The sequence below is a fragment of the Camelus ferus genome, chromosome 6 (genome assembly GCF_009834535.1).
Source record: "Camelus ferus isolate YT-003-E chromosome 6, BCGSAC_Cfer_1.0, whole genome shotgun sequence".
NCBI classification, from domain to species: Eukaryota; Metazoa; Chordata; class Mammalia; order Artiodactyla; family Camelidae; genus Camelus; species Camelus ferus.
The window spans coordinates 69,995,845-70,019,898 of record NC_045701.1 but is presented as its reverse complement, the minus strand read 5'-3'; the positions used below and the strand labels follow the sequence as shown (position 1 = coordinate 70,019,898).

The window sequence follows — 24,054 nt, the reverse complement described above, 5'->3', positions numbered from 1 at the left end:
TCCCAGCTCGACCTGCTGACGTCTCTCTGCCCCATCTCCGATCTGTGAAATGGAGACAGTAATAGTGCCAATCTCGAAGGGCTGCTGCGGAGAATCGGTGAGATGGTGCATGTAGCATTAGATTGATAAGTGGTAGCTGTTATAATTATTACTAGAAAGTTTCCCTCCAAGAAGGGAAAAGAGACTGGACCCATTGCCCCATGGACAGGAGTGTGTTGGACTGCTCAGCATCTTCCGCTGCAGGCCAGAGATGTTTTTACCACTTCTTTCCTTGTTTTCCTTCCTCTTGGTCAAACCTACCCTTGAGAATTTTACATCCCACACTCCATTGAATCAACAAATATTTATATTGATGAAGTACTCATTTGAAGTGCCCATAGTGTGCAGCCCTGAACAAACAACGGGGAATGAGGTAGAAACAGTGCCTCCCCTCTCCAAGCCTACAGTCTGGTGAAGAAGGGGACACAGACAGCACCAGGTCCACTGATAGGTTCTGTAGCATCTGTGTGCAAATTAGAGAAAGGTGCCCCTTCGGTGTGTTCAAAGCAGTCTTTATAAATAGACAAATCTAGGAGGCCAATGATTCTCTTAGATGTGGTCCTTTTGTGCAGTGCACAACCTGCACATCTGTACACTGTGGGGCAGGAGATCCTAGCTCAAACTGGTAGTCAAGAAAAGCTGCTTGCAGGAAGTAACATCCAGGATGAGATCTGAAGCATTACTAGAGAAAGCGAAAGAGATGGAGAAGAGCTTAATTTAACAACCCAGGGAAATTGCATAGGCAGGTGAAATCAAGAGAGTGACAACATTTCCTGGAGCCCTCACCCCCTCCCTGTTCCAGGTGGTGCCTCCTCCCACCACTCCCTCACTGTGTTCAGCACAGCTCAGCAAGCTGGGCACCAGGATGCAGACCCTGGAATGTTAAGCATTCCAGAACATTGAGCAAGAAATTACAAAGACAGGGCAATGTAAACATTTAAAATTCATTCAAGGGCAGCTGGGCTTTGTAGAGAAGGGGCAAGAGGCTGGGGAACCTTGTTTGTGTTGATAAGGTGCCAGATACCCAGCTCCACACCCGAGCCTGGGGCCAGGGTGGCGTATCTTTCTTTAAGTAGGCAGGATAGGCAAGCTACTGTGCAAGAATCAGAGGAAGAAAAGGCGAGCTGCTGGGGTGGGTTTGGGAATGGTTGGCAAGACAGGCAGGCCTCGAGTTCCAGAACACTCTCAGCCCTGGTGGCTTTGCCCCTCTGAGCCTCTATTCCTCTTCTGATAAAACAGGGCTATGCCCCTCAGGGAAGGGCTTTGTCATCCCCGGTACACTGGTCTAGTAGAGTCATGGGGTCAGAGGAGTAATAAAGCCAACAGCGGGGGTGGGGGAGCCATGACTTCATGGCTTCCCCTAAGTCACCTTGGTTTCTGAGGCTCAGGGCTGGACCTTCTTCGACGGTCCCTGCAGAGTGCTGCTATTTCTGACATGGAAAAGGACTGCCTTGCAGTCTTAGTTACATGGCCCAGACAAATCCCTTTTCTTCCAGAAAAATTCCTCAGTGCCTTCTTTCTCAGGGAGTCAACCTAGGGCAGCCTCTGGTCCCCCCACCCTTTTCTGTTCACTCTGAGTGACAGCTGTTAGCTGACCTGACAGGACCTTGGCCTGAGCCACGTCTTCCTGACCCTTAGGGAGTTATCAAAGGTCTCAGCTTCTGCAGTCCCCCTGCCAGGGTCTGGAGAGCACACAGCTCTCAAAAGCCACTTTGATTGAGGCCACATTTTTGAGTTTTCATCTGAGAAAGACAGACATCTGGGTCGACTGGAAAGTTGGCCGCTGCCCCATCTGGCTTGGCACTGGCTGTGTCAACCCCAAGGCCCCTTTGCTGGGGCAGGCAGGGCTGGCACACGACGCGTGGCCTGCAGTGGTGGGCCCCAGCTGGTGCCATGAGACTATCTCTGTCTGCCGGGTGTGGGGTGAGTTCACCTCAGAACCCACACCCTTCCCTGTATCTTCACAGAGACCTGATTCCCTTGGTCTGCGCCTTTAAGGAATTCTGCATCTTCGCTTTTAAAAATAGTAACAGCCGCCAGTTACTGAACTTTTACCTCTGCTGGGCTTGTCACCTACGTTATCTCACTTCATTGTCACAACCATCTGCAAACTAAGATCTTTATCCCCATTTGACAGGTGAGAATAATGAAGTGCAGGGAGGGCTGAGGAAGTTGTCCAAAGTTGCACAGCTAGGACGGGGGAGCCAGGATTCAGATCACAGTGTGTCTGACTCTCGGCTGACGAAGATTTCCCTAATCATTCTGGGGGAGGCTTGGGGCTGCCTGAAGACAACAAAGATCAGGGTGCTGGACTAGGGTTTCACAGTCAGGAGAGTGCAGCCCAGGACCCTATTCCATGTATACATGAAGGACAACATCCCTCAAGAAGACTGGGCTGAACAGACAGGTAGAGCAGCACCTGCAGCCCAGGCCTGAGAGTTAACAGAGATGTGTGGAAAGAATTAGCTGCGGGAAAGCAGGTAGGTTTGTACCCTGTGGCTTGGGGGCGGGGCAAAAGCTGATGTGTAGATGTTTCTAGTAGGTGGAGCTCAACTCCAAACTGAGCACACAGGACAACTTATTAAAAACTGCAGCTGCCCAGCAGTATAACGAGGTGTTTCCAGAAATACTGATCTCCCCACCTAGAGAAATGCGCGTACCTAGAAAAGGTGTGGAGGGAGTTGGGGAAACAAATTGATGTTTGAAGGGAATGGAGGTTCATATATACATCTGAAAAGTTATTTGAAACTGTCAATAGAAGGAAAGACTTGGTTTGGCTTGGTTTTGCCATGGCCCTTGACCACGAGGAGTGTTCCAAGAGCAGGTCTGTGATGCCAGCCCCCGGGAAGGGTGACCATGTGATGGTGCAGAGGTGATGTTCAGAGGCTGGAGCAGAGAAGCTTAGAGCAAGTCACAGCAGCTACATCACTCTCATTAAGTCCTTGTTTGCAGCTCTTTATTCAGAGCACATAATAAGCACCAGGCACCAAGCTGAGTGCGTTCTCACTCCACTGCATCCCAGCAATATCTCTAGGTGTTACTATCTTCATTTTACAGATGAGGAAATTAGTCCTGAAACCCCAGGTCTGTGTGGCCCCAGACCCCTGCTTGTAATCACTCTGTAATCTCCCTCGCCTGCTTCTTGTGCACTTGGCTTGGGCATTGGCTAAACTGGAGGACCCCGGCAGGGGGAACAGCTGTGCTGGGGCGGGGCTCCTGTTCCCTGCGACTCTGGGTCAGACGCCCAGTCTCCTGAAATGGGATTTTCAGAATTCCAGTTGTTGGGTTAAAAAAAGTCATGACTGTTTGGCTCCGGGATGTTCTGAGAGCCTCTTCCAAGGGACTTGTGGCCTCGTGGGAATTGTGCCTCAGCTCAAGTTACTGCCCTCCCTACCAGAGCAGGGGTGATGCTGATACATGGCATGTCTGGCCTGGAGCGCCCCAGGGAGGGATGGGGTTGGGGTGGCTGGAGTGGCACCTGTCTGAGCCCAGGGTCTGACAAGACCCCTCTCCATATCACTGTTGGTGGTGACAGAGACACCCACTTAGGCTCTAGTGCCGCCCTAAGGAAGCAGTCAGAGCCCATCTTTGGGTGGAATTTCTTCAATCATTGGGAGGCTCCATTAGGACTTTATCAAGGAGGAAAATCTGGAATGAAGGACATATGATAATTATCAATAAGTGACAAACATCATGCTCAGAGTTTTGCATGCTTCTTTAATGTTCACAATAACCCCGAGAAAGGAATTGTCATCCGCATCCTACTGTAAGAAAGGACCGACTGTATAACACAGGGAACTACATTCAATTTCTTGTATTGAGCTGTAGTGGAAAAGAATCTGAAAAATATATAGTTGTGTATATGTATAACCAAACTGATTTGCTACACACCTGAAACTAACATTGTAAATTGACTACACTTCAAAAAAAATAATATAAGAGAAAGTTGAGGCTCAGAGAGGTTGAGTCTCTTCAGCCAGTGAGGGGCAGCTTGCTGTCCTCAAAACTGTGTTACAGGAAGGAAGGAAGGAAGGAAGGAAGGTAGGAAGGAAGCCTTGGGGAACATCTACAGAGGCCGTGCCAGGCATTGTGCTAACATCAGTCTGACACTGATGGTTTCGGTAAGGTTAATCCTCACAACAACCCACGAACTGAGTTTCTGTCCCCATTTCTATAGATGAAAACATTAAGACTGAAAGAGGTTAAGAAATGTGCCTCAGGTCACACACCTAGTCAGAGTGGAGCCAGGAATTAGATGTGGGTCTGGCTGCCCCAGCACCCTGAATACATTCTTTCCACTGCTCCAGGGGAGTAGAAGTTTCTTACCAGGTTTCCTGCCTGAGGTTTGCAAATCAGGCGTTCAGCTCCAGCCTGCTCACGTGCCCCTGTGCATCAAAGTTAGCCTTGTCCAGTGTGTGTGTGTCTCTGTGTGTGTATCTGTTTCCTGGGCAGAAGGGTGTGTGGTGGGGGCCCCTCCCCATCTCCCTGCAGCAGCCATCTGTCATCACAGACTGAGATCAGCATGGTTTATAAACAGCCCTGTGGCCAGACATATGTCTCCACCATCTCCTCCCTGAGCTCTGTCACAGTCAGGGCCAAAATTGTCTCCAGCAATTAGCTTGCGCTTGTTGAGGCCTCCGTGGGAATTCCTGCGGCCAAGGGTGAGAATCATCAGGCTGGGGGCAGGCTGCAGCCAGGGGCCCATCTGCTTCCTTCCCAGCCTGTGGACAGGCCAAAGTGCAGCAGTGAGTGGACAGGGCCAGGGGGTGGGGTGGAAGACCTGAGTTCCAGGCCCGCACTGTCCAGGTTTCCTTACTGGGAAAGTCATGCTCGTCTGTCCTACGTGCTTCATGGGCATTTTGTCATCTTCAGACTCCTTGGAGTTCGGGCTGATGCCTCAGAAGCTGCTTTGGCTTCCTCAGGTTAGAGTTGCACCTGTGAGGACGCCGGCCACCTGCCAAGAGTCTCTTTGAAGCACCCACGGGAATCCCAGCTCAGCCACTCTCTCCTTCCAGATCTCACAAGTCCTCTGCTCTCCGACCCTTGTTCTATCCCTGATCTAGGCTGGGGGGCGTGGCGGGGGCACAGGCGCCTCACTGTTTCCTTTAGCGATTCTGCGTAGTGCTGCGCTTGTACACAGTGGAGCCTTTACGCAGCAGCTGAGGAATTCCTCTGACCTCCTTCTGGGTATCCCTGCTGTTTTTTCCCATTCACTCTCCTGATCCCTTGTTTAAAAAAGGGAGAGGGGAGTTCCCAGGAAGGGTGATATGCTTCCCGCTGGGCAGGCATCTCTTTGTGGCCTCTGGACCCTAGGATCTTTGGCCTAGACAACTCCTAAGACTTGTCGTGAATTCATTCATTCGTTTATTTATTTGTAGGCAGTAGAGAGGCACGATTCAGAATTTATCCTTGGGAGGCAGATTCATAATCCTGTTACCGAGTTCAAACTCGTTCTGCTCATTGCACGACAGGCCAATAAATCAGGAGATTAGGTTTTGGGGCAAGGAATAGCGACTTTATTTGGAAAGCTGGCAGACGGAGAAGATGACAGACTAATGTCCCAGAGAACCATCTGCCCAAGTCAGAATTCAGGCTCCTTTTATACTAAAAAGGGGAGTGGGTGCGGTTGGTTGTTGCAAACTTCTTGGTGTCAGAATCCTTTCTTCTTGCAGCTGTCCACGTAGGTCAGGTCATGGTGTCCCTATAAACCTCCAACAAGATAAATCCTATTTTCTATTCTCCAATTTTTTATCTTTATATGAATGGGAAAGTGTTATATTCTTTAAGGGCAGAGCCTTGAGAATGAGCTAAAGGAACAGATCTAATATGGAATCAGATTTGATCTTCCCTATTACAATCCAAGCTCCATCCACCATCTGGCTGACCTTGGGCATGTTTCCTAACCTCTCTGCACCTCCATTTGTTCATCTGTAAATTGGGGGTAATAGTAGTAAGTACCTCCAAGGGCTGTTATGAGGATTAAATAAGTTACTACATGTAAAGGCTTTATAATAGGGCCTGGCCCTTAGTGAATGCCATTGTCATGTTGGCTGTTATTATTCATTTCATGTTGATTGAGTGCCTGTACTATTGCGTGCTCTGAGCTTGGCTCTAGAGGCAAACATTGACAAAGAAGGCAAGGTCCCTGTCCTCACAGAGCTCCCACTTTAGCAGGGAGAGGGACAAGCAAACAGCACAGCACATAAAGCGCTACGACAAGGGAAGGCCAGCAGGTGTTGGGAGGACTTGAGAGGCGCATCTGGTGATACCCGCCCTCTTCCCCATCACTGCCGAAATCTCAGCCAGGGCCGTGGGCGGGTGCTGAGTTCTCACTCAAGCCAGGGTTTCTCCTTTCTACATGCATCTAAACTTTAGTTTTCTTTCCCCCAAAGAGATATAAACTGATTTTTCTGGATTGGATGTGCACTTGGTCTTACAGAAGCTAGAAACCAGCCCCTTAGAGACGGCTTCTGTGAGGTGTGGGGAAGGGCACCGGGGGCCCCGGTTCAGGGTGGGGTGGGGGTGGCTGGCAAAAAGGGGCGTTTCACCAGGAAGACTGGCTTTGACATTTCTTTCTCTCTAGAAGCCTGCCTTCATGAAGGGTTGTCCAGCCAACAGTTTTTCTCGAAGCTGGTGAGAGGGCAGCGTCCTCTTGGGAGGAAATCACTTTATAGAAAGAAAGCACATGTTTCCAGACTAACAACTGAGCCCAGCCCCTCTGAGTTTACACATCCTCGCGTCCTCCAGGTCTCCTGCAGGGGCCACAGTGGGTTCCACCCTTACCCCGGCTCTGATCCCAACTGTCTGCCACCCATCTCCTGCTCATTAAAGGAGTAAGGTCCTTCTGCCTAACCTTCTCCATCCTGACACCACCTTGCTGCCCTGGCCTCCTGGACCCCTTCCTCTCTGGGTGTGGGAGGGATGTGCCCTTCGTGGCCAGAGGCTTGGGTTCAACCCAGACTCAGCCCCCTTTAAGCTTCACCTTCCTAATCTGTAAAATGGGGATAGTGATCCCCTGCCTTGCAGGGTTACTGTGAAAAACAGATAAACACCAAAGGCCTTGTGCCTCCAAAGTGCTGTCCAAATGTCCCCTTGTCACTGTTCCCCGGCCCCCTGGCATCAGCCTCACGTTACTTTTTCCCACCTTCTGCTCCTTGTACGGAATGTTCTCAGGCTGCAGCTAATCAGCTTGCTTTCTGAGTTTCTCCAAAAAACAGCTTCCTCGCTTTCTTCCCTCCTCCCTGTCCTCAGTTCATGCCACCAGGCCCCTTGCCAGGCACTCACAGTTCCCAGCCTCATCCCCACCCTTCTCCTCAGTGTCGGTGTTTTCAGAATCCTCATTTATCTGCACACGGCGGCCTTTTAGGCTGGAGCCTAGTTCCCACATGCAAACCCTGAGGAAGACCATCCATGGTAGGAAAAACTGTTACAACTTCAATTTACAATTCTTCAACCTTAAAAAAATTTTCAGCTTTACTAATTTATGTCCTCACTTGGTCTGTATGTCAGACTGTCACGTGTTGTGTTTGGCACACAAGCGTCCTAGGGAGGAGTGGGACTTCCAGGGAAACGCGGCACCTGTTGGTCTTGCGGTATCACAACATGTAATGCCTGACAATGCTCGGTTTGTGGGGCTTTTCAACTGGGTCGTCTAGTATTAACTAAATTAGCCTTCACCAGGTGGAGAAGTGACTCTAAAAAATTCCTTGCAGAGAAACATTTAAAATAATATGACTAATCGCGAGCACTCATTTAAAAATGCAATGCCCACGCTTCTCCTCTGACAGGTAATCAGCTGTACGACAAGGTAAGAATAATGATGCACTCTCAGATGGGACCCAAAATGGACCCCAGTATCCAAATGATCAAGAAGGCTATATGAGGGGAGGGTATAGCTCAGCGGTAGAGTGCATGCCTAGCATGCAGAAGGTCCTGGGTTCAATTCCCAGTACCTCCATTAAAATAAACAAATAAAAACCTAATTACCCACCCCCTCCAAAAAACGAAGGCTATATGAAATACAGTTTATAGCTATACTATCATTAGTACCAAACCTTGCCTGAAGTGTATAATGTGCCCAGAGATAACAGCTAATGAGAGAGTGAAAGCTATCTTGACTAGAAAAATATTTTAAAACACTGGGGCACTCACATTTTGCTGTACAATTGGATAAAGGTACAGGTATTCCTAAGATGTCTCTTGGTACTTGCAAGAATCTATTTCAACAATAAAATACATGAAGAACTATCTATTGTGTAAGCCCCGAATGCTGAACCAGAAGACATGTGTTCTCAACAGTAAATGATTTCTTGAATAAAAATAAGGTTTACCCAACAGCTCTGTAAGGGCAGCGGCTGATGTTAGGACTGGAAAGGTAACGGAGCTGGAGAACGCTGTATGCAAAGTACCCTCACCACAGAGTTCATAGGCAAGCTATTGCCACAAACAAGTCAAAGCCAGGAGAGTACATATTGCTACAGGAAGTCATCATGCAGTTAACTTTGTAAAACAAGACCTTTGAAGCATAAGGGTAACTTTATGGAACTTCGCTCTGAAATAGTGTCTGTGAAAATCCCAGTACCTCTTGAGAATTGCTATGTCTTGGCAAAGGAATCATTAAACTGAAAGATGAGTTCTTCTTTACTTTTTAAACAAAAAGATGGGTGTTCCACATTTGCTGCCTTTTCCTGTAATGACAGGCAGCTGTCAGCATATACTACCTGCTAGCACCTTTCAAGAAAAAAAACCCAAAACCTTCAAAACAAACAAAAAGAACTGCTTTCAAATCACTTCTTTGTAGGTTGACATACTAATCTGTCCATCTAGGGTAATGGAGCTGTTTTCTCTGTTTTTATTGAGTGTCAATTTTTTTAAGCGTACTCTTTTTTCTTTTTAAAGTCAGGGGGAATGTTGTAAAATCAAAGTAGGACATGTATCAGCACCAAAATACTGAGAATTATTGCCTTGTTGGTCCACCTGGACTCGGGCCACTGCCCAGTTGTGTTCACTATGAACTTGAAGCAGGGCTGCTTTTCAAGAAAGTTGTGATTTGGAGAGAGCCTTTTGAAAACGGGTGTTTGGAAACAGTCCCACCATTGTGTGATTTGTTGCTGTAGATCCTCTTCACTTGCATACTTGAAAAGCTTGAAAACTGGGATTTTCTAACTTTTTTGAATTTGTAAGAACAACTAACTAACCTCAGGGAACATGGGAATCCACTAACCAAATTTCAACAGCAGCACCACATGGTTAGTGAGTGTGAGTGAATGAATATCATGGTTTTATAAGTGCGACCAACCATGGGCTTCTTCCATCTCAGTCTTGGATTCTTTGTTAGCTATGGTAGCATTAAAACCAAATATCTCATAATCTGCAAAAAGAAAAAAAAAACCCAAGTATCAAAATAAACTGAACTTAGAACCAGACTGTGAATTGTCATATCCAGATGTTTAAAAACAAATAAAACAACTATAGTTGTAGTTTAAGAGAACTCTGGGACATGAAGCACACTAATATTCACATTATAGGGGTCCCAGAAAGAGAAGAGAGAGAGAAAGGACCTGAGAAATTTTTTGAAGAGATAATAACCATAAACTTCCCCAGTTGGGAAAGGAAACAGTGACCCAAGTCCGGGAAGTGCAGAGTTCCACACAGAATCAACCCAAAGAGGAACACACAGAGGCACATAATGATCAAATTGACAACAATTAAGGATAAGGAGAAAATATTAAAATTAGCAAGAAAAGAGTAACAAATAACATACAAGGGAATTCCCATAAGGTTATCAGCTGATTTATCAGCAGAAACTCTACAGGCCAGAAGGGAGTGGCATGATATATTTAAAGTGATGAAAGGGGAAAACTTAAAACCAAGAATACTCTATCCAGCAAGGCTCTCATTCAGATTTGATGGAGAAATCAAAAGCTTCACAGATAAACAAAAGCTGAAAGAATTCAGCACCACCAAACTAGCTTTACAACAAATGTTAAAGGAATTTCTCTAATCATCGAGCCATAAGAAAAGAGAACAAAAAGAAGAAAGAGGGGGAAAAAAAGAGACCTACAAAATATTGCTTTGGCAATTCAGGGTCTTTTATGGTTCCATATAAATTTTGCAATTGTTTGTTCTAGTTCTGTGAAAAATGTCATATTTTGACAGGGGTTGCACTGGATCTGTAGATTGCTTTGGGTAGTAAAGCCATTTGCCGAAGAGCACAAGATGTCTATTTCTTTGTATCATCCTCAATTTCTTCATGAATGTTTTACAAATTTCAGAGTATAGGTAACCTCCTTGGTTAAGTTTATTTCTAGAAATTTGGTTTTTGATGCAATGGAAATGTTTATGCCAGTTATAAAATTCTGGGTTTTGAAGTGAAAAAAAAAAAAGTGAATGAAGGGCCACAAATGGCAAAATGTCCTTCTTTTTTATGAGTAGATTGTATTCCACTGCATATATATGTTACAGCTTCTTTATCCATTTATCTATTGATGTGCACTTAGGATGCTTCCATATCTTGGCAATTATAAATAATGTTGTCATTAATAGTGGGGTGTATGTATCTTTTTGGATTAATGTTTTTGTTTTTGTTCAATATATGCCCAGGAATGAAATTGCCAGGCCATATGGTGGTTTATTTTTAGGTTTTTGAGAAACCTCCATATTGTTTTCCAGTAGTGGCTGCACCCATTTACATTCCCACAAACAGTGTACAAGTGTTCCTTTTTCTCCACATCCTTGCCAACATTTGTTATTTGTGTTCTTTTTATGATGGCCATTCTGACAGGTGTGAGATGATATCTCATTGTGATTTTGATTTGTGTTTCCCTGATATTAGTGATGTTGAGCAACTTTTCATGTTCCTGTTGGCCATCTGTGTTTCCTCTTTTAGAAGAATGTCTGTTCAGTTCTTCTGCCCATATTTTAAATGGGTTGGTTGGTTGCTTGTTTGCTTTTCAATTGAAGTATAGTTGATTTAAAATGTTGCATTAGTTTCTAATGTACAGCATGGATGGACTTGGAAGGCATTATGCTAAGTGAAATAAGTCAGACAAAGACAAATACTGTAAGATTATCACTTACATGTGGACTCTAAAAAAAATACAACAAGCTAGTGACTCTAAAAAAAATACAACAAGCTAGTGAATATAACAGAAAAGAAGCAGACTCATAGATGTAGAGAAGGAACTAGTGGTTACCAGTGGGAAGAGGGAAGGGGGAGGGGCAAGATGGAGGTGGAGGATTAAGAGGTACAAACCATTAGGTATAAAATAAGCTACAAGGATGTATTGTACACCGTGGGGAATTTAGCCAACATTTTATAATAACTATAAATGGAATAAAACCTTTAAAAATATACGCTATATTGTATACCTGTAATATATCATATTGTACATCAACTACACTTCAATTTTTAAAATATGATGTTGTAAAATACATAAATAAATTTTAAAATGACTAAAAAAAACTATAGTTGTGTAAGAGGCAACCATTAGGAGAAAGTGGATGATGGATGCAGGGGACCATCTCTGTACTATTTTTTACAACTTCCTGCAAATCTATGATTACTTAAAAAAAAAGTAAAAATAAATAAAACTTGTTCAATCTCATGTTGTATTATATAACATGCATATCATATAATATATACTGTAGCTAATATTATAACTGTATACGAGATGTATCGTCACTTAGTATCGCTTTCAGTAACAGTAAGGTGGGCTGAGAGTGGCCCTGTGAGAGCCAGGGAAGGAATTTTGGTCAAGGAGGCACAGCTACCCAGGGTGATGGCTTGGGGGTGGGGCCTCACAGCTGCAGAGAGGGCTGGACTCCAGACTGCACCCCACTTCCCACCATGGGTGACAGAGGAGCCCAAGGGGCCTGCAGTGAGCCCTGTCTGTATCTTCACTCCTTAGCCTCCCCGGTGATTGAAAATGGCCAGTTGCAGTGTCCCCAGGGGTACAAGAGACTGAACCTCACTCACTGCCAAGGTAAGGATGCGCAGGGCCAGGGCTGGGCTTGGGGAGGGGTAAGGACGGAGGCTTGATGATGCAGGGAGACACCCCTATCCCAGATAGAAGGAATGGCTGTCACTCTCTGAAGGGTCTCCTCTGGGCACCTCTGAGCTCCACCCTGGGGAGCTGTGGTGGCTGCTGGTTCCAGGGCCCTAAGGAATTCAGGGGCTAGTGATTGTGCAAGCAGAGAAAGGGCCTGGGAGCCAATCCCACTCCCTCGTCCCCATCTCCACCCGCCTCCCACCCAGATCTGGGCTGGTTGTTGCAGCTCTGGGGCTGTGTGACGCTGTCTCAAGGTGCCACCCCAGCCCCCGCATATCCATTCACCGCATGGGCTGCTCCTCTCCCTGGAGTGGGAGGACTTTTGACTCCAGGGTGGGAGATCAAGTCAGCCTGAGTTGGGGACCTTTGTGGACTTTTCCCAACAAAGCACCTTCAGCTGTTTAGGCCTCCTTCCCACAGACAGGAAGTGGGAGGGGAGGGCACAGATGGAAAGGATGGAGGTGGGGGCAGCGGGCAGGGATTGGGGGGTGACCTTAAAGCACAGTCCCTGGCCTTGCTGGCCTGGCTGGCAGTCTCTGTAAGGCCAGCTGAGGCCTGGGTGTTCTGCATTAGAGAACCCTCAGGGAGGCAAGGCCCAGGGGCACCTTGGGACAAAGGAGTGGGAAGTGGATTCAGCTATGGTTCTGAGTTGGGGCCCTTGTTGGCCGTGGACCTGGCAATAGGTGTGATATAAGCTGGGCCTTCCAGCCAGTGAGAGGCTACTGGGGCTGAGCCAGCTCCCCGCTATGACAAGCTTTGAGAACCGGACAAATCACTATCTGAATGGCTATGAAGCTCTGTTAGAGACAGGGAGTGACTGAGATGGCCTCCTAGGTCCCGTCCCCCAGAGGCTTCTTCAGGAGAAAGGAGTCTGGGGAAGCCCTGGGATGGCTGGGCTATCTGCCTGTGGGGTCCCAGGCCGCAGAGGGAATTTCTGGCACCTGGATTAAAAAAGGTGGTTGGACCAGACAAAAGGGCAGGCCTCTGACCCAGCCCAGCCTGGGGTCGGCCTCTCAGGTGCAGTGAACCAAGGACCTAGCAGACAGTGGGTGTGGAGAGAAGTCTGTATTTTTGCCCTTAGAGAGCACAATAGGGCTCTTCATACCTATACTGTCCCCAGTGGCCTCTCCTCTTGGCAGGTTTCCCAGTCTGTAGGGTTCAAGTTATTCCCAGGATCTCAAATGAGCTCTCCATCCTTACTCCACTAAGCCTCCCTGGATACAGGATGCCAAGGGTCCCCAGGAGGCCCTGCCCCTGAAACCTCCCCTTTCCCATGTCTGCAGTTGTGGTCCCCATGTCTGGGCTGGGACCTGCTCATGTCTGCACCCACATGCACCATCTCTCCTCTCTCTCCATCTTTCTCTCCTACTTCCACAGAGTAATTTGGGGTATTGCTGTGAGCTGCGTGCATTGTGCTAGGTGTTAGCGCGCAGTGATGGTGAAGACAGATACCTAAACAATTACAATTACAAACAATTACAATGAGAGAAGTGCTCTCAATGGAAAGAGGCACTGCTATGGGATCCCATGGTGGGGCCCCTTCTCAGACTGGAGGATCGGGGAAGGCTTCAGGTGATACCTGGCCTAAACTTAAAAAAAAATAGACTTGGACCACTAAAGGGGATGTTGGCATTCCAGGCCGAGAGAACAGCATAAGCAAAGGAGCAGTCTGGACTGGCTGAAGTACAGCCTGTGTACCCACAGGAAACAACACGGGCATCCCAATGTCTTATCAGAGCCACCCGCTCACCCACAGGCCTTGAGAAATGGTGGAGGGCCTTGGATACCAGGTAGGGTTTTAGGAGCTCCCTCTAAGAGGTAATGGGGAGGCCAGAGGCTTCTCAAGCAGACGGGAGCCAAGTCAGATTTGTGTTTAGACATCATTCTGGTCACAGTCTGGAAGCAAATGGATCAGTTCCCCTTCCCAGCTCTCCCTCCCAATAGGGCATCCTGCCAAGGAGCAGTTCCCTTTGGTGCCCAAGCTGGATCATCTTTCAGCCCCTTTATTCCTGTGCTCAGTGCCAACTTCCCCAAAGCCTGAGCAGATGGCTCTGCTGATACTGGGCTGCCATGTGCTGTCTCCTGGCCCCAGAGGTGGGTGTCCCTCCCTGCTCACCATCACTGCTGCCATCACCGTCATCAGCACAGGTGCTATCACCAAGGGAGCCCCTGACTTCTTGGAGCTTAGAGTGTGAGGGTTGGGATTTCCCCTTGGCATGAAGAAATTTCCATCATGAAACGTTTCTGAGGTTACAAAGGAAGCTAATGTTTCCCTTGTTTGAAGCGTAGCACAAGCATCTATTGGCCTGGGGGTGAGGGGGTGGCCTGCCTGAGGCTGGGGTCTTCAGAGAACCTGGAGACATGCCTTCCTAACCCTCTCCCCCTCCCCCAGCACCTACCTCCAGCCTCCTGCCTTCTGGTCCTTACCCGGGTCCCTTCATCCTGCAGCTTCTCACTGCGGACCTGGTCCCTGGACCTTGGGTTCAGCATCTGAGATGCTTCAGGTTCTCTCAAGGAAGGCTGAATAGGGGGGACTTGGCAGCCCATTCTCCACCCTCCAACTCAAACTTTCCCCTCACTGTCTCCTCCTGTTACTTCCCAGCATGCTACTTACTAGCTGAGTGACTCTGGGCAAGCTACCTGGAAACTCAGTTTCCTCACCTATAAAATGAGGCCATGTGGACCTACTTGATAACATTATGAGAATTAAATGAGGTATTGTATGTAAACCACCTGGCACATTCTAGGGACTCAATAAACATTAGCTCTTAATATTATGACCATTATGACCAGTTACTGGACCTAGTGATTTGCAATTTTTATCTTATTTTATCCCCCTAACAGTACTACATGGGAGTTACTATTTATTATCCTCACTTTACAAATAGGAAACTGAGGCACAGAAAGAGGAATCACACTCAGTAAATGGCAGCTCTCTTATTGTGGTTTTTCTATTTGGAAAAAGTCGTTGAGGAGCTCTGCCCCAGCCCCTCCCTTCTATCAAGCCTCAGTGGGGCGGGCACTTGGTCATCTCCCCCTACCCTGCAGATGTCAACGAGTGCTTGACCCTGGGCCTGTGCGAGGACTCGGAGTGCGTGAACACCAGGGGCAGCTACCTGTGCACCTGCAGACCTGGCCTTATGCTGGATCCGTCGAGGAGCCGCTGTGTGTGTGAGTGCTGGCGGGGACCAGGGTGCGGAGGCCAGGAGGCGAGATGGAATCCTCAGGGTCCATGGGCCAGGCCAAGAGCAGAAATGCCCTCTAGGCCCCATCTCAGGGCCCAGGGGCTGCTACTGGACCTGGAATTGGGCCCAACGTACCGAACCTGATCTGCCCCCTCCTGCTGGGACAGAGACACTCACAGCTTCTCTTTGGGCTTTAGGCATTTCTTTGGGGGCTTTGCAGTTTGGGGTTTTCTACTTATGTTTCTTCTCTAATCACTACTGTCCCATCTGTTACCTCATTTACTTCAGGAGGATGTGTGTTGCCTCTGCTGTGACGTCTGGCTGAGCTGTAGCTGCCTCTTCCAGCGCCTCAGCTTAGCAGCCTGATCCCTTAGCTGCAGACCTTTCTTGAGGGGCAGAAACAGCAGGGCTCCTGGCCCCAGGGCTTTTCCATGACCCTGTGGTCCCTGTGCTTCTGAATGTTCTCTGCATCTATGAGCACATACATGTCACTAGTCATATCAGCATGGTGTCTGTGTCTGTGTCTGTGTCGACCCAGTCAGCTGTTCCCAGTGACCTCTGTGGTTTCCCGCTGGGAGAGGCCCACGTTGGCACCCTCCCTCCCCCTGGGGCCTGTGATACCACAGCCCAGATCAGGGAGGCCTGACCAGAACTAATTAAACCACTCCCCTCTGAGCCTGCAAACTACCAGCCCAGGTCAGTTTGGCCACCCAAGGCTCAGGAGAGCTCCCTGTGGCCAGCCAAGCCCTCAGTCTGTAAACCGCCAGGTACTGGGTCTGGGGAGGCCATGGGATGAACAAGACTCCAGAACCATCCAGAGGGAGCACACTCATAATGGGAGAGACTGAACCCAGTGTCCAAGGCAAGGAGACAGGAAGAGACTTAAGAAGGGACACCAGAGATTGAGAGTCCCAGAGTGGGGAGAACACATCAGGCCACTCTCAGGAAGACTTCATGGTGACAGAGATGTGTAATCAAGGCTTTGAGGGGCAAACAATGCTCCCTTCTCCTTCCTCCCTTGAGATTCCTTATCAGGCAGGCGTGTTTAACATCTGATGTGACTTTTATTTATTAGTGCTGGAAAAAGACCCTGCAGGCAGGAAGGCAGAGTGGCCTTTGGGTGTTCTTTGTTCCTTCCCTCCCTAGTGTTCCCCTCTCCACCCTCTTGCAATGATTCACCTCCCTGTGGGTGGGGGGTAGGCACGAGGTTTCTCTTCCCTTCATTTCTGAGCTTTGCCTCCCTCCCTGCCCCCTGACAAAGGCCAGAAGAGCAGCTCTTCCATGCTAGGGCAGCCTCCTGATATTCCCAGTCAGGTCACTTCCATTATGGGGCTCAATGGGACCCTTCCCTACTGTATTCCAAGGGAAGCAGCTGCTGGAAGCAGAGATGGCACCTGGAGACTCAAGCGTATGGACTGACTGATAATGTGCAGGGCATGTGACCTTTGACAAGGCACTTTCATATACATTACCATGAAGGTTTATTTGTCAGAAGCCTTTGGGTAGCAAGTGTCAGAAACCCAACTCAAACTACCTTAAGCAAAAATAACTAATTGGTCCACACAACTAGGAAGTCCAGGAGTAAGTGAGCCTCAGGCTCGGTTGGATCCAGGCACCCACAGTGTCTTTAGGATGTCTCTTGCTCTGTTTCCTCTGTGATGATTCCATCGTTCCTTAAAAAGTGGCCATCAGATTCTCCAGGCCAACATCCTCCCAGCCTTGCAAACTCAACAAGAAAATAGGAAAATAAAAAGCACCTCTTTTCTAATAATCCAGGAAAAGTCTCAAAGCTGATTATTATCATTAGGCCTACTTGGTCAACTGCGCATCCCTGACCCAACCACTGTGACCAGAGATATGAACTACACTCCTTCAACCGAGGAAGTGGGGTCCGCCTCTACTCCGCATGGACCAAAAGTCAGAGAATGGGTGGATCCCATAGGAAAATCATGATGTTGTTACCAGAATATAGGGGCATAGATGCCAAATAGGCAGAAATACAGGTGTCCACTACCTATGCCATTATCATCATCATCCTTATTTTATGCAAAAGAAGATGAAGCCCAGGGAGGCTACGTAGCTCTTGGTGGAGCAGGGATTTGAACTTGTTCTGCCCAGTCCTGGGCCCTCAGCTTTGAGTGTTGTTCTCTTCACCCTACCCTTCATCTTCTTGTTCAGCCCTCTAAGGACCTCACTCTCTTTCAGCGTGGCATGGCCTCCTCATTTTCCACTGAGATAATTTACAAGAGCACAGTCTCTAATATTTACTCTGAAAGCACAAGAAAGGGAACAAGGTGGTGCTCTTGTCATTATCTAAACCTAGCGCGGCTCACACTCGCTGCAGCCCACAGGATTCTGATTCATGGATCTAGTTGTCCATCCATTGATCCAACAAGCATTTACTGAATATCCACATGCACCAGACACCGCTCAGGGCTGCAAAGATGACCAAGGCAGGTCCTCTGTCCTCAAAAATCCCCGTCAGCTCTAGGCTCTCATCACGTCTCATCTTCCCAGGGAGACCGTGGCCCTCAGAGCACACTGCTCCCCACTTGTGCTCCTGACCATCAGCTTTTGTAAACATTTGTAGACTCAGCACCTGGAGATGAGCAGGGACATCCCCATTTCCTGCTCTCGGCTTCCCCACATGGGGTTGGGAGTCAAGGGTCCTCTCAAACAGATGACATGAAGAGGTGCTAACACATCCCTGAAGCTACTCTTCCTAATGTTCTGTGAGCATTTGCAGGGCCCCAACTTCCAGACTGAGACACAGGCCGGGCCAATCTGCATGCACATGGCCAGCCGCCCCTCCCTCCACTGCCCTCCCACCACGCTTTCCCCTCCCACTGGCCACCTGCCCATCCCCACCTGCCCTGTCTGTTGCAGCGGACAAGGCCATCTCCATGCAGCAGGGGCTCTGCTACCGGTTGCTGGGGCCCGGCACCTGCGCCCTGCCTTTGGCCCAGCGGATCACCAAGCAGATATGCTGCTGCAGCCGAGTGGGCAAAGCATGGGGCAGCAAGTGTGAGAAATGCCCCCTGCCTGGCACAGGTAACACTCTGTCCCCATCTCAGCCCTGGCCACCAAGGGCCTTCCTCCGACCCAGTGGCTGTTTACCCCCACCTGGGCCTAACCTCAGGCCAGAAGACCCTGAGTCTTCCTTCCTGTTCAACCCCTTAATCCAACCTGGGGTCCCTCCCTCCTTGCTGCCACAATTGCCTTGTCCCCAAAGGGAGGGAAGGTGGGCCTTGGGTTCCTGTGGGAACAGCACTCTCATCTTGTCCTCTGACCACTGGATTTGCAGAGGCCTTCAGGGAGATATGCCCTGCTGGCCACGGCTACACCTACTCGAGCTCCGACATCCGCCTCTCCATGAGGAAAGCCGAGGAGGAAGAGCTGGCCAGGCCCTCGAGGGAGCGCGAGCAGAAGAGCAATGGGACACTGTCCAGGCCAGTGGAGAGGCGGCCAGTGGAGAGGCAGCCCCTCCGGGCGGCCACCAGCACCTGGCTTGAGGCCGGGACCATCCCTGACAAGGGTATCTGGGATGGGGGAGAAGCAAGCCACAGCACCTCAAAGAGCCACTGGGTGTTTGTCCTGGACCCATGGCATCCTTTCTCTGGGGCCTTAGAACGGGACTTTGGAGCAGCAGCACAGCCCTGGGAACCTGCTCTCACGGGCAGGCGTGATGGAAAGGCCTTCCCTCCTTCTTCTCCCATATGGCTATGTCCAAGGGAGTTACTGGTGGAAATGGGAGGGGTCAGCAGCATCCCGCACCCCTGCCCCCAGCCATGAGCTTCTGGGCCTGGTGCTCTCTGCAAATCTGGAAAACTGGCAGGCAGATCCTGAGGAGTCGGGGGGCTTTAGATCCCCTCCCCTGGCCTTAGAGTCAGAGCACTGGCTCCAGCTCAGCTGCCTCGGGCCCAGGAGGTACGGGGCTGGAAAGAGACTGGGCTTGAGGCATGCCTGGCAGGTGCCCTGGGAAACCACACAGAAGGCACACCCAGGTTACTGGTAGCACAGAGTGCAGACTGCCAGGAGAACTATGTGAGGGCCACTAGTACTCCAGGAAACTAGAACAGACAGGGAAGTCAGGACAGAGCCCCAGTCATCATGGTAACTGGACACTAGCCAAGTCAGGAGCAACCTCCCCGCGTCCTAGAACTGTTCCCCTGGCCCATAGGTAGTCCAGGGCAAGGCTGAAGTGACCTGGTGTGGCTGGGAGGCTAGGACCGATGGGGTGCACTGGCCCAGAGTGGGTGGGACTCCTGCCACCAGAGGCATTAAAGGAAAGCCGGAGGTTTCCTCTCACCAAGTGACCCACCTTGTAGGCCCTCCAGACCTGGGATTCTGGGCTGTGTTCTGGCCAGTCCCAGAAGAGTGGGAGGGGCAGAGGCAGGTAAGAAGGGTCTGAGTTCTCTCTGCTGCTGACCCTGCTGGGGACAAGATCAAGAGGTGACAGACTGAACCAGCCCTGGCTGGGTGAAAGGGAGGAGGCAGCCAGACTCTCCTCTCAGCTCATGGTCTCACCTTTCCTTCCCAGGTGACTCTCAGGCTGGCCAGGTAAGTGAATCCTCCCACCAGGGAGTCGGGCAAGGGTGGCCGAGAGCAGGACCTGGGAGCACTGAGGCTGCAGGGAAGAGTCCCAGGAGAGAGGGAAGGGAGAAGGATGGATTGTATGTAGAATTTGACTTGCAGGGAAGCCAAAGTGCAAGAGTTGGTCCAAAGACCGAATTCTACGCTAACGCAAGTAATAATGACGGCTCCTGTTTTTCCAGAAGCTACTGTGCGAGTTCTCTCATTTGGGATGGTCTGGGGCCCCCTTCAGAAAGGAAGTAGGAATGTGTGCTGTTAGTCCTGGCTGTCACTCAAGCTTTAAGAACAGCAGATGAGGTCTAGAACTGGTTCCAGATTAACTCCAGATTCGGCATTTTCTGAGACTGATTTGCTTAAGCCTCAAGGTCTCCTCTGTGAGGGGCTCACAGGGAAGCATAGGCAGAGCTGTGAACAGCCTCAAACCCCTTCACTGAGAAAGGGGCATCCCGCCCCCTTTCCTGAGCCCAGGATTTCCCTGTAAAGAACTGCGTGTCCTCCTAGAAAAACATTCCAGAGGAGTGAAGCTGCTTCTTCCCTTGTCAGTCTGCCAGTCGCAGTCCTGTCCCCTGCCCTTCCAGCCTGCATCCCTGACTGTCTCCAAACACTGTTTCTCCAGTGAGTGTCTTCTCTCCTCGGAGAAGCACTAGTCGTCCTCCCAGACCACGGTTCTACTTCTGCGTCCTCACAGCCCCCAGCCATGCTCCTGGCCCTCTGCCTTCCCAGTCCCTTCTTTTCCCCCGGCTCCCCAGTGCTTATCTGCCTCTGTCCATGGGCTATGGTGAGGGACACCAGTGCGGCCTGGGGTCCCAGCCTCACCATACTGGCCCTGTGACCCTAGGTAGACCAGTTAACTGCAGGGTTTCTGTTGCTGTAGCTGACATGTGGAGATTATAGCATTGACATGATGTGTTGATACAACACTAAGCTGGCGTATTACATACATCAGCTCAATTAATCATTATAGCCTACCATCATAGGATAGTGGAGAAGATTAAGACAGTGCCTAGCAGAATGCCAGGCATGTAGTAAGAACTCATCAATACTTGGAATGAATGAAAAGTGAATGAGAGAGTTAGTTGGACAGGGAGCCTGGAGGCAGGGGTGAGTGCGGCAGAAGGAAGTGCATCGTGGCAGGGGAAGGGGGGACAGAGAAGCCAAGATTGACCTTCTCCCATTTCTGTGCAGGTCACAGCCAGCATTACCCAACTACCTGCCTGGGTCCCAGGTGAGTCTCTCCTCCTAGCGGTTCCCAGGAAACAGATGAGGAGGAAGGAGAGACCTTAATCTAGGAGTGGAGTTAGTACACTGATGCACGAGGCTCAAATCAGATGAGGTTGTGGATGATGTGATGGGTGAACACCTTCTCTGGGAGCTCTGTATACCTAAGGTGCTATAGAAGGACACCGTGATGCCTTGTAAATACCTCCCCAGCCACAGCAGTCTTTCTGCACTTCACGAGCCGTTCAGCATATAAACGAGACCAAAGAGGAAGTGTGGGCTGAAGCAGGGGTGGGGCAGGGCTCTGGGGACCTGCCTGTCTTCCCTCAGGAAGTGGATAGAGCACCACAGAGCCCAACTTGGTGGTCCCTGGGGTTGGGGACTGGATACTGTTCAGAAGTCAGAGAGCTGAGAAGCAAGATTCCTCCACTGTGATGTGGACACCAATGCCTGCCTTGCTGCCTCTTAAGGCAGATGAGGTGTTGGTGTTAGAGGCAGAGCTCTGTAAACTGTAAAGTGCTTAGTAAACAGGAGAACGCTGAAGTGGGAATCAGGAGACCTGGGCTTCGGCTCCATCTCTAAAACCTAGCGGCCTTGAACAAGTGGCCGTTTCTGCGAGCCTCTGTCTCCTCGCCTGTGAAGTGGAGGGTGAAGCTGGATGCACCCTGACACCCTTTAGGGCTCTCAGGTTCTTTGACTCTGTTGGGGGCTAGGTTAAGTTTCAGGAGAGTAGGAGGCAGAAGGAGTGACCCGCCCTAGACTTCACCCCTGGTTCTCAGAGTCAGAACAGCAGGGAGGAGGGAAGGCCACTGTCTGCATCTCTGGAGGGAACGCTGTCCAGGGGTGGGAAGGCAGGCAGCCAAGGGCCACCACCTACCAGCTATCCCCTCCCCTCCCTCCTCTGCAGGAGATGCTGTAGGAAGACCAACACCGCCACTGCCTGGACAGGGGATCCTGGAGGCCCAGGAAGAAGAGCAAGTGACCACCCCCATGGATGTGCTGGTGACCCCGACCCCCTCAGGTACTTGCAGCCAGCCCTGCAGGGTGAGGCTGGCCAGAGCCAGCTCCAGGGCCTCTCCCGCCAGATGAACAGCATCCAGTGAACTTGCGCCGGGCTCAGCGCCCCTGGCCGCATCCCACAGAAAGCACATGGTGCCCCTAGTGAACAGAGGAGTCTGTCTGGAGCACTGGTCAAGCCAGGCAGGAGAAAGAGAAGGGATGTCTTAGGGGAGGGTCACTCAGAGGGGGCCCACTCAAGGCAGGGGAGCACGTGGGGCCTCCGGGAGCCTGGCTCCTTCAGGCTGTTGACCCTGAGTCAGCTGAGTGCCCTGGCAGTGGGCAGCCTCCTGCCCACAGGGAGGGCTGACTTTTGGGAAGGAAAATGGTTCTATTTCTCAAGGTTGTTTAGCTGCCCGGGAGCCTGCGTTCCCCCCCCCCCCCGCCTCTCTGGCAGCTGCCGTGGTGGGGGGGTGTGGTGTGGGGGAGATCCCTGGCAAATCCACCTTGCTCTGGAATGTGCCCTCCTCAAAGGCTCGTTGTCTGGGGACTTGGTTCAAGAGAAGCAGGGCCGGTGTTGCCGCAGCTGCTCCCTGCTCACGTGTGTGCTGGTGTGTGTGCACGTGTGTGCCTCACGAGTGCCCTCCTCAGGGCCTTGCTGTGCTTAACCTCATACACTGAGGTCACCTTGGGGTGAGGGGCATTTCCAGATTTCCTCCAGCAAAGGAGAGACCCTGCAGGCTAGTGGAACAGTCCGGAGAGTGTGGGGTGGGGGAGTTTGGTCTTCCCAGGCCTGAACCAGGGCCCCTCTTCTCGGGGCTCAGTGCACAGCTCCAGGGAGTGTCCAAGGCCCCTCTACTCTACAGGCAAGATGAGCTGGGTCAAGGGGCTCAGCTGGGGATTCTGAGTCTCTGACAAGGAAAATGGGCCTGAGGGTAAGGGTGGGGATGGGGGATTAGCAGGGGCCCAGGCCAGGCTTGGCAAAAGCTCTCAGCTATGTGGAGACAGAATCCCCCACAACCTCCAGCCTTTGGCCTGATCCCTTTTCCCCCTTTGCCCTCCCCCAGTCTCACCCCTCTGGGAGGACATTTGGAACCTGGCTGGAGGTCCCCATGAGCCCCCAGGCTGACATAAACTTGGAGCCAGGCCAGGGACAGGGCAGCTTTACAAAAGGCCATCATTTGCATTCAGTTCAGTCCAATACAGCAGAAGCTGCATGCACCCACACAGGCCGTGTCCCAACCCCACTGGGTCTCTAGGGTTTCCTCAGTGCTGTGGGGCAGGGCGGGGATCCTTGGGTTGTGGGCTTCCAGCTAAGACCTAGGGCAAAAACATCATTCATTCATTCAGTCGTTTGTTCATTCAGTGTGTCCTAAGCACCAGATACTTTTCTAGTATTAAAGACGTAGTTCAGAAGAGCTGTAGTCTCTCTATGCAGCCTCAGCCCTGAATCCTGGTGAGTCTCTAGACTGTTTCTGAATTCAGTATCTGTCTCTCATCTTTTACCCCCTTACCACCACCCAAGGCAGTCCTTGTTTAATTTATTTCTAGGTTTGTAGGGGCCTCCTGTTCCCTCACCACCCCCCGCCAGTCTATCTGCCACCTCGCTGCCTTTCTGAGCAGGTTGGCATGCAAGATGCATGGTCTTTCTGAGAGAGCTCTGATCACACCCCACCTCCCATGACCCCCTTGCTTACAGGCTTGTCTCAACATGGCATTCAAGGCCCTGCTCAGTTGGCTCCAGCCCACTTCTCCCCTTTTCCCCTGGCAGTTCTCCCAAGACCCTGTTCACCAGATCTGTCTGTCTAGGAAATATTGCCAGGGGGTGGAAGCACTCACTGTGGGTGAGAGCTGCCCCGTATTCAGGGTAAGTTCAGGCTAGAGGCCTCAGCAGGGGATGCCCTTTGCTGGGACCTGGGACACAGATCACTGGAACCCACAGGGTCTCAGTCAGAGGGATACACTGCTGCAAG

At 50.4% G+C, this 24,054-nt stretch overlaps 1 protein-coding gene across 1 annotated transcript in view; it reads left to right on the top strand.

Annotated features, from left to right (window-relative positions):
* The window catches only part of LTBP2 (latent transforming growth factor beta binding protein 2), a 100,600-nt gene that overhangs the window by 52,815 nt on the left and 23,731 nt on the right, over positions 1 to 24,054 (top strand). The window contains 7 exon segments of the mRNA XM_014558981.2: positions 11,949 to 12,023; positions 15,138 to 15,260; positions 18,161 to 18,325; positions 18,579 to 18,809; positions 19,815 to 19,834; positions 21,053 to 21,092; positions 21,993 to 22,106. Of these exon segments, the coding sequence (XP_014414467.2) occupies positions 11,949 to 12,023; positions 15,138 to 15,260; positions 18,161 to 18,325; positions 18,579 to 18,809; positions 19,815 to 19,834; positions 21,053 to 21,092; positions 21,993 to 22,106 (768 nt within the window).